General features: G+C 41.6%; 1 protein-coding gene across 1 annotated transcript; it reads left to right on the top strand.

Moving 5' to 3' along the window:
* The first annotated feature begins 987 nt into the window (after positions 1-987).
* LOC149226623 (patatin-like protein 6) lies at positions 988-2,753 on the top strand. The gene is made up of 2 exons (XM_089375336.1): positions 988-2,205; positions 2,410-2,753. The coding sequence occupies exons 1-2, from the start codon at positions 1,198-1,200 to the stop codon at positions 2,668-2,670; spliced, it is 1,269 nt and encodes a 422-aa protein (XP_089231462.1). The 5' UTR covers positions 988-1,197; the 3' UTR covers positions 2,671-2,753.
* Positions 2,754-11,069: the final 8,316 nt, after the last annotated feature.

Raw genomic sequence — 11,069 nt, 5'->3', positions numbered from 1 at the left:
CGCACGGCTCTATTCGAAGAATCAGAGGCTGCTAACCTAACAAATTTGAGTGACGCACGGCTCTATTCGAAGAATCAGAGGCTGCTAACCTAACAAATTTGAGCTAAACACTGTGGCTAGACGTATTATACTTAAAATTCAACTTTTACTCATCTCAACTATAACAGAAATCACCATTTAAACCACATTGACCTATGTGATTTGATTTATTTTATAAGAAAACACATACAGGTGAATTATGAGAAAGATTAGAAAACGATATAGGCACCAAATCTGAATCGCAGGTCACTGTCCAGTGAATCGAGTTATCATGTTCATATTGAGCTGTATCAATATGAGAAAGGTGACAATTTTATTATTGATGCAACAAATATTAAGATAGGTGACAACTTTATTATTGATGCAATAATATTAAGATGCCACGCAGAGTACAGAGGAACAGTAAAAAATACATGTCCCGGAAGACGCCACGCAGAGTACGGAGGAACAGTAAAAAATACATGTCTCAGAAGACAGACACTTTTAAATATTCAATATGCAGTTTTTATATCAGTAGGTAATATAAAATTTTGCTGAACCATGGAGATATTAAGACAGAAAATTTACGAGCTCACTTAATTTTTTCTGTAAAAATATATCAGAGATTTTCTTGGGTTTTCACGCCATTAACGGGGTTACAACACCGCAACTACTACTTTCCCATCAGGAGCCCCAATTAGTGCGGCCAGGGCAGACCTCAGGTTAGGTACCTGACTCCTGTGCCGGTTAAATGGGTGTGAGTCCTTACTCTCTCATATAATTCGACGGGAAGTTAATCACTTCTTTACCCTTCGTATGACCCAAAACAGAGCGCACGTACAACGAAAGCACACGAGGATGTGCACACCAGACCACCCCCACCCGAGTTACAGTTTACCGCGGTACGATTAGTGCTTGAGTGGGACAGTCGGTGAAGTTCCAGGCATCTCTCCGACGATTTATTCCAATCTGCGTTATTGATTCGGCTGCCCGCTGGTCTTGGATTACACCAAACCCACAACCCATACATAGACTTCAATTTCATATAAATCCTGCAACACCTATGCATATACACCCATCGTTTCTAGAATTTCTTCTCTACCCCTTGCTGCAGCTAACAGAAGAGAGGATCCGTCTACGTCTCTTGCCACATTAAGGTTCTTAGAGATAAGCTGAATTATGGAGCTGGGGCTGGAAGCTGCGCATGGCCGACTGAGCTGCGACAGAAACAGGCTTAGTTACGAGATTTTCTCGATGCTGGAGAACAATTTTAAGTTCGGCTACGACTGGGAGAAGGAAAGGTCCACCGGTGGAAAGGTCCGCATTCTGAGCATCGACGGCCGGGGAATGCAAGGCATCGTAGCGGGACGCACACTGGGGTATCTGGAAGAGGCCCTGCAGAAGAAAACCGGTGATCCCGAGGCCCGAATTGCTGATTTCTTTGATGTGGCAATCGGCACCGGCATTGGCGGGCTCATCGCCGCCATGCTCTTCGCCAACGACGGCAGCGGACGCCCGCTTTGCCGGGCGGAGGAAGTGTGGAGGCTGCTGGCGGAGGAGGGGCGCAGGATGTTCAAGCCAAATTTGGGAGGGATTCTGGCTAAATTCTGGAGGAAGGGCGCCCATTTCTCCGGCAAGAGCATGGAACGTGTCCTGAAGCGCCTATTCACCGCCAAGGACGGGCGGAGCTTGACGCTCAAGGACACACTGAAGCCACTCTTGATTCCCTGCTACGATCTGTCCAGTGCTGCCCCCTTTCTCTTCTCGCGCGCCGACGCACTCGAGACCGACAACTTTGACTTCCGTCTCTGGGAAATCTGTAGGGCGGCGGCGGCGGTGCCTGGTTTCTTTGAGCCCGTGCTCTTGAGCTCGGTTGACGGTCAGACAATCTGTACGGCGATCGACGCGGGATTCGTAATGAGTAATCCCACCGCGGCGGCCATTACACATGTTGTGCATAACAAGCAGGAGTTTCCGTTGGTGGTAGGCGTTGAGGATTTGCTGCTGCTGTCCGTGGGAACGGGGCAGTTCGATTGGGCTTACGATTATGAGAAGGTGAGAAAATGGTGTCCCGGCCAGTGGGGTAAAACGGTCATTACAATTGTGGGAGACGGAATTTCCGACAATGTTGATCACGCCATGAGCATCGCATTCGGGCAAAGCAGGCGCAATTACGTCCGGATTCAGGTAACGTGAAAATGAACAGTCGTATATGTCTACGGTATTTTTTGAGGTTAAAGGGAAATCTAAAGTGCGTGGAAACTTTTTGTGCTAGAGGACACATTTGAAGACCGCACTCTGCAATGGCTTGCAATGGCTTGTGCAGTGTATTTTTCTATTTATCCCCCCTTTTCCCTTTACTGAACAAGATGTTGGTTATGGGATATACAGGGCACCGGATTCACGGAGAAATGCATGGGCGACACGGATGATCCGAGCGAGGCAAATGTGAAGATGCTGATTGATTTTGCAGATATGATGCTGAAGCAGGAGGGCATGGAGTCTGTCCCATTCGGAGGAAAACAAAAGCTCTCCCTCAGCAATGCAGAGCGACTCGAATGGTTCACGGACGAGCTCGTTTCTGAGCACCGATCGAGACTTTCGAGGCCGATTCCGACTGTAGTGCTGAAGCAAGCCACCCATAGCCACTAACTACTCTGTGTGCTTAACACCATAACCAGTCTCATCATTCTTATAAATTAACAGCGTTCCTTAATAGGATTTGAAAGCAGTAAATGTTCGCTGGCTTGCGATCAAATATGTGGTCACTGAATGTAACTATAGTGAGTCAGTTGATTTCTGAATTGAAGGATTTTTTATTTTTTTTAGGGTTTTGTTTTTTGTTTCTTGTTTGTATATTGAAGGTATTTTTTTAATAAGTGTAATCATTTTTTTTAGTTACGCTGCCAGTGTAATATTAAGAGAAATCCAACCACATTCAAGTTAGATATAATTCTAACTTGTATACACAAATTAAAATTAAATTAAGAAATAGAATGATTTGCATAATGAGGATTAAATGCTAGTTTTCACAACATGAAGAGAATATCCAAAAATCTACCAGCTAAATATACTAATAAATATAATTTATAAACATCAATTTAAATTAAATAGATTTTATTCTAAATTGACATTTAACATACTTATGAAGGAAAATATATATATATATATATATATATTCAATTAAAAATTAAAATTTTAATAAATTTTTTTAAATTCGACAAAAATTATTTAACTCCGTTTCTGTTAAAAACCAATAAATAAAAAATCCAATCAATAAACATTTAGCTTTTCTTCATATTAGAAATAAGAAATGACCACACCAGCTTTACATTTAGCTTTTCTTCCTATTAGAAATATGAAATGACCACATCAGCTTTTCCATTGAGAATAAAATAGAACGTTTGTGTATTTTCAAGTCAGTGTGCTATAAAGTTGCACGGCTTAAAGGCACAACTCATATATATTTTTAAAATATAACATGTGTGGTTTTTTTATTAAGCTTTGGAAATATTAGAAGGAAACATTATTCTTGTTATTTTTATGTTGATTGTAAGGAATATTTCAAAGTTTAATGGACAAGGGTGAGGTTAAATATTTTATTATATCTTTTAGATTCAGAGATTTACAATCAAATTTAATTGAAGCATGAAAATATATTTATTATAAACTCAAATTAGTAAATATATTCATTATAAACTCAAATTAATAGATGCAAAACTTAAATTTAATTAAAACATACATATTCATTATAAAGTCAAATTAGTCTATGTAAAAATTAAAATCAAAATGGACAGAATAATAACATTTCGTTACCACCTAAATTACATCCCAATATTTATATAATATTTAACCAAAAAAATTCCTTATTGAAATATTTCTTGTCTTCAGAGTCAAAGGATGTTCGTATTGTCGCACTTTACTTTCAAGTTTCCATTGTAAAGGTCAGTATTTTCACACGTGAAATCCAGTGTAGCAATAGCTACCTCATCAAGTAAAACTATATTTCGCCTGGCCCCGCTACCTTTTATCAAGTTGTGCCGACGGAAAATAAATGGCCCTTAAAAGCCTTAGGTTGTCGGTCCCTCTAAAAATACTACCAATTTCCTGTGATTGAAAAGTCAAGAAAGGGCATGCCCACTCCCAAAACACTACCGATTTATTGTGACGCAAAAGCCAGATGAATCAATCGTGCCTGTGGCCATATAGCAGAAGACTTACTGTTCAACAAGATTCCATGGAATGTTTGCACAAGTTGCGAGACAGACAGACATATAGAGTCTTCCACAAAAATTAAGTTTTCAACAAAAAAAATATCTAGGTTTGGACCCTATTACTTAATAAAGCTCAGAAATGACAAATTCAGGATACTTAGCTACTAAATTTAAAAAGCAGCGTAGGTCTTAGATCTAAGTAAAATATGTTCAATGGTCTTAGATCGAAGTAAAATATGTTTAATGTTTTGTGGCATGTTTATGGATGTTATATCGTTTTCAAAAGAATATATGTCTACATTTCTTCACCTCTTTTGAGACGGGAAAAGATTCACATGGTAATGATTATAACTTTGATGTGGGGTATATTGTTTTTTAGTGTGTTTTTTTTTTTCAACGCCGTGGGCTGTATCGTTTTTAGCATGGCCTTTTCAATGTTGAAATAAAGCACAAACTATAAGATTAGGATAATTTAAAATATTATAGATGTGTGTTTAGGTTGGTTGAAATTTGTATATTATATAAAAAATTTAATAAACTTATTTTTTCATATATATAATAGAAACAAATTATATGTTAAAATATGTATGTATATTGTAATTGGAAATTAAAAAAAAAATAGTAATAAGAATAATAATTAAATATTTTATTGAAATGTTCTAATTCTATATTGGAAAAAGAAAAGAGTTGAAAAAGCGTTTAAAGTTTTGATTCCAATTTTTAGTAAATAGTTAATGTTAAAAAATAAAATAAATAATAGGTATAATAAAATTATAGTGAGAATGATTGCGCCAAGGGAACTTAATTGAGTGACTAGGGTTTTGAACATGGGTGACAAGAGCGAGTTGGTAACCATGGAGGGGCATGGAGGAGGGAGCTCCATTCCCTCCTACAGTAACGTGGTTTCAAATAGAAACAAAGAGGCGAGTCTGAACAATTTCCGGAAACCAACAGAGGCAAAGACGAAGACAACCGGTACTCAAAAGGTGGAAAGCAGTAAATCCCTTGAAAAGGAAGGGACCCACAAGGAAGCTAGGAGGGAAATGAAATCTGGAGACAGCAGTCAGAGAATTGAGAACATATCTATGACGAGACCCTGCAAGCCCAAGTCTAACATTAAACCCCGGGTGTTCTTAAATGGTCCTGCACTACAAGGGCACAGAGATCACATGGTGACTTATGCGGTCATATGTAATTTTATGGGTATATGGCCCACGAAGAAAGCGTTGTACACATGGATAAGAAACAATTGGAAGTCGAAGGGAGAAATAAATCTACATCTTGGGTCCAAGGGTTTTTTCACAGTGATTTTCACTAACCTAGAGGACAAAGGCAGAGTTTTCGAAGGAGGATCCTACTTCTATGCTGTCGCAGACCTTTACATGCGACCTTGGCTGATGAACTTTGTTTCGGAGTGAGAAACATTCACATCGGTCCCGGTATGGATTAGATTATACTCCTTACCTTTAGATCATTAGATGCTGGAATCCTTAAAAGCTATAGGTAATAAATTAGGGCATTTTATAAAGATATCAGAGGCGACTCTGCGACGTAAATATACCTCATTCGCCCTCATATGTGTAGAAATGGACTTATCGGGAGCACTCCCAGATGAAGTCATCCTAGAAGTATATGATGAGGAATGGGTACAGGCAGTCGACTATGAACACATCCCATTCAGATGCCGTAAATGTCATGAACATGGTCACCTCTTCAGAGACTGCCCACTCAACAAAAGGGAGGACAACCTGAAAACCTACACAAGAAAAGACCCTGAAGGTTTTACCAAAGTGGGAGACAGAGGGAAAGGAGGGTGAAAAATGTTCCAAAAGAAACCTAGCGAGAACAAGCTACCCGGTCATAACAGTTTCGATATTTTAGAAGAAGAGGGGAGGGGAGATGGAACAAACAATAAACCAGAGGACAATCATACAGAGAAGGAAACAAAGGATAGCATGGAAATCATACAGGAATACAATGAACAAAAGGAGGACCTACCAAGCACTATGGAACTTGGTAGGGACCATGAGATGACCCCAAGAAAAGGATGTATGGAGGACCAAGACCTACAGGAGATTCTTGAGAGGGAGAACCTTGAACTAGAAAAGTTTCTAGAGCAAGGAACCAACAAAGGGATTGACACTCTACCACAAGAAGAGTTTGACAGAGTACAACTGCTATTCATCTGAAGGTCTCAAACAAAGGCTGTAGGAGTCAAAAGGAACCACGATAGCAAGGAGAACAGAGGGGTTAAATCAATGGAGATAACATCAGGACACTCCACCAAAAACCCAGGCAAGAAAAGAGGAAGAAAGAGACAGGATGCACTGCTGACAGAGTGTGGGAAACTCATGATTAATTCAGGTAAGATGAAAGATCTCACCAGTTACTCTTTTACAAACCCATCATTATGAAGCTTACAACATGGAACATTAGAGGACTAGGAAGTAAAAGAAAACAAAGAAATCTCAGTAACAGAATAAAAGAAGAAAAACCAGATATGGTGTTTATACAGGAAACAAAATGCTCAGTAGACAAAATCAGAGAAATGCATAGCAAATGGCTTATTAAATATGAGTACCTAGAAGTCAAAGCAAATAATACAGCGGGGGGGATTCTCACTTTATGGAATCCTTAGAAATTTGGAATCCTAGATGCAGAGGCATCCAAAAACCACCTTTCAATGGTTATCCAACCTTTGGGGGATAAGGAATGTTACATGATCACAAATGTCTATGGTCCTCAACTTCTTAAAGACAAATTCAGGCTCGTCACCTCTCTGGAGGAGCTGAGAGGGAGACACCCAGTAATGCCCTAGATTCTGGGAGGGGACTTTAACATGATCAGATCTCTCACAGAGAAAAAAGGAGGGACTAGAACACTTGGAAGAGACTCAATCGCCTTCCAGCACTTCCTAAACAACATGAGACTGGTGGATATGGATACAATAAATGGTACCTTCACGTGGAATAACAAGAGAGGAGGAACTTCCCAAGTTGCCTTGAAACTAGACAGATTCATAATCTCGGAGGATCTCCTTCTCACTGGTTGTATCATGACAGCTTTTATCCTCCCTTTCGGAGGCTCGGGCCACTGGCCCATCCAGCTGGAAGCTTCATCTATTGGCACCTTGAGGAACAGACCTTTCAGGTTCGAAAATGTCTGGCTTAATCACCATGACTTCATCACTAATATTGGAAAATGGTGAGTGTTATGCTCTTAACCTGCAAATCAATACCCAAGCGAAGAGAAGATACCGAGAACACAGAATATGCGAAGAAAATATACCCAGAACACAGAATAGCAATGATTTTACTATTCAGAGAGAAATGTTCACAGGCCTCTTCGAGGGGGCAACCTCCAATAGAGCAGAGCTCGATTACAAAACAAGACACAATGCCCTCGCAGGGAGTCTCTATCCTTTATATATGACTCATACATGCAATACCACGAGCCAATATCGTGGGTTTTATTAATACCATCTATCTAATACTACCGCCTATTTACCATCTATCTAATACTTCCGCCCATTTGCAACTAACTGTGGTCCCGTCATTAATTGCGGGTTAACCACTTACAAATATTAATATGGGCTTTATTGACTCTTGACTATGACGTGATCCCAAGACATAAATAAGGGGGTTAGGGTGGGACCCTAACATGCCCTCCCCCTTAAGACTAGCCTTGTCCTCAACGCTGAAGCTGCGGAAACTGCTGAAGAATAGTGGCTGGTTCCCAAGTTGCATCTTCCGGAGAGGTGTCTTTCCATTTGACGAGGACCTCCTTAATCATGCGGCCGCGCAGGTGCTTGGCTCGTGTGTCTAGAACCTGTTCAGGTTGAAGCCAGATTGACCCTTCTTCGTCCAATTCAGGTAGACTGGTTTGAACTCGGCAATTGTTCCCAATCACTTTCTTGAGGCACGATACATGGAAAACTGGGTGGATTTTTGCTGTAGGTGGCAAAGCCAACTTGCAAGCCACTTCTCCAATGCGCTGAAGTACTTGGTATGGTCCATAGAATTTTGGGGAGAGCTTTTGACAACCCTTGTCTTTGAGTGATGTTTGCTTATATGGTTGCAGCCTCAAAAAGACCTGATCCCCTTCTTGAAATTGGCGCTCTGAGCGATGTTGGTCAGCCTGTTGCTTCATACAGTTTTGAGCTTGATGAAGATTCTCGCGCAGATGGGCAAGCATGGTTGCGCGGTGTTGTAGGAGTTGATCCATGGCTTGTACTTTGGAGCACCCCGTGAGATAAGAAGTAGGGGAAGGCGGAAGTTGTCCATAGACTGCTTCATAGGGAGTCATTTTGGTGGTGGCATGATAGTTGGTGTTATACCACCACTCCGCCAGAGGTAACCACTGTACCCAAAGGTGTTGCTTTTCTGAAGTGAAACACCTAAGGTAGGTTTCTAGACATTTGTTGACCGCTTCGGTTTGACCATCTGTTTGCGGATGATATGAAGTACTGAGTTTGAGTTGAGTGCCTTGTATTCTGAAGAGCTCCTGCCAAAAATTACTGGTGAAGATTGGGTCACGGTCGGATACAATAGAAGTGGGCATGCCATGCAATTTGAAGATCTGATCCATGAAAGTTTGAGCAACCAAGGTTGGTGTAAATGGGTGGGTAGGGCACAGAAATGAGCATACTTCGATAGTCGGTCCACAACCACCATGATGACTGACTTGTTCCTAGACTTTGGAAGACCTGTAATGAAATCCATGGAAACCTCTGTCCAAATTGACGCCGGAATGGGCAATGGTTGTAATGTGCCTGGTGTGTTGACGGTTTCCCCTTTGTGGCGTTGACAGACATCACATTCTGCTACGAAAGTAAGGATGTCATGTTTCATGCCGGTCCAAAAAAATGATCTTCTGGTGCGAGCATACGTCTTCTGAAAGCTCGAATGTCCTGCAATGGGAGATGAGTGAAATTCTGCCAAAATGCGACTTTTGAGGGTGGATGTTGGTGATATTACGACTCTGTCCTTGTAGCGAAGAATATCATTCTGCCACGAGTAGCCCTTGCTGGAATTAGGATCTACCTGCAATTGAGAAATGAGTTGGGAGAGCCCTGGATGTGAAAACCATTCCCTGCGAGCCTCTTCAATCCAGTCTAGAATGGGGAGGGAAATTGCGAGCAGAGTACTTTCCTCCTCAAATTGGCGCGACAATGCATCTGCTACCCTGTTGTCTTTCCCTTTCTTGTAAATGATCTCATAATCATATCCCAGCATTTTGGCTAACCATTTATTTTGTTTAGGGGAAGATAGGCGTTGCTCCAAAAAATATTTAAGACTGTGATGATCTGTGCGGATTTGGAAACGTCGTCCCAACAAGTAAGGTCTCCAGGTCTCGACTGCATGTAAGATGGCCATCATTTCCTTCTCGTAGGTAGATTGGCCCAGACTCTTCCCACTTAGTTGTTGGCTGGTGAAGGCCAATGGTCGCCCTTCCTGCATTAAGACCGCTCCAATACCTGTTCCCGAAGCATCACATTCAATGACAAATGATTTGGTGAAGTCCGGTAGTGCTAAGACAGGAGTGGAACACATGGCGGTTTTTAGAGCGGTAAATGCCTGTTGTGCTTCCTCATTCCAGAAGAAGGAATTTTTCTTTAGGAGTTGTGTTAGGGGCTTCGCTATGCGGCCATAGTTGCGGACAAATTTACGATAATAGCTTGTGAGACCCAAAAATCCTCTCAAGCTTTTCAAGGTCTTAGGTTGAGGCCATTCTTGCATGGCCTAGATCTTTTTGGGGTCCACCTTGACACCTTCGCGCCCCATAATGTGGCCCAAATACTCAACTTCTTCCATGCCAAACGAACACTTAGACATCTTGACAAATAATTTATGTGTTCGGAGCAGTTGCAAGAGTAGATCTACATGCTGAAGATGTGCCACCCAAGTGCCACTATAGATGAGGATGTCATCGAAGAAGACAAGGACAAATTTTCTGAGATATGGTTTGAGGAGGTGATTCATAAGGCTCTGAAAAGTAGAGGGGGCATTACAGAGACCAAATGGCATGACGAGGAACTCATAATGGCCTTCATGAGTTCTGAAAGCTGTCTTGGGAATGTCGACTTCCTTCATGCGAATTTGGTGATAGCCTGAGCGAAGATCCAACTTAGTGAAGAATTGAGCCCCATTGAGTTCGTCCAGCAAATCGTCAACCACTGGGATGGGAAATTTATCTTTGACTGTTAACTTATTGAGGGCCCTGAAGTAGGGACACATCCGCCACTCCCCATCTTTCTTGAGGACCATGACCACTGGGGATGAATAAGGACTAATGCTGGGACGAATGACACCTGCTTCCAACAATTCCTTGATGATTTTTTCTATTTCATTCTTTTGGGTGAACGGATATCTGTATGGCCGCACATTTGGGGGTTGGGCCCCTGGAACCAATGTGATGCTATGATCATGTTCCCCTCGCGAGGGTGGAAGCTCATGAGGCTTGTTAAAGACCGTCCGATGTTTATTTAAAATCTTTTGCATCTCAGGATGAACTGGCGGAGACATGGTGTCTACTACCTGGATGGCATTAAATTGAGCTACCACTCCATGATGGCCCTTTTTTAACAATTTTTCCATCCTATGTGAGCTGATGATAGAGGGGGCTCCCGCCTGTAGTCCACGGAGGGTATGTGTGGAGTTGTTCTGCTTAAAACTCATATATAACTCCTGGAAATCCATTGTGATTGGCCCAAGAGTGCGGAGCCATTCCGCGCCGAGGACAATGTCGCAACCCCCCATGTGTATTGCAAACATGTGGGTTTTCAATTGATAATCCCCCATTTGAATTTTGACATTTTCACAGCGACCTTCACATTTC

The sequence above is a fragment of the Pinus tabuliformis genome, chromosome J, assembly GCF_031772625.1.
Source record: "Pinus tabuliformis cultivar Carrire ecotype Pingquan chromosome J, CPIR1, whole genome shotgun sequence".
NCBI classification, from domain to species: Eukaryota; Viridiplantae; Streptophyta; class Pinopsida; order Pinales; family Pinaceae; genus Pinus; species Pinus tabuliformis.
Note: the sequence above shows the minus strand (reverse complement) of the source record. Positions and strands in the feature narration are given on the sequence as shown.

What these genes read in the sequence shown, in the direction of transcription:
- LOC149226623 (XM_089375336.1), top strand. Translation starts at nt 1,198, where the DNA reads ATGGAGCTGGGGCTGGAAGCTGCGCATGGCCGACTGAGCTGCGACAGA. An exon ending in GCAATTACGTCCGGATTCAG is followed by an intron (nt 2,206 to 2,409) that starts GTAACGTGAAAA and finishes TGGGATATACAG; the next exon opens with GGCACCGGATTCACGGAGAA.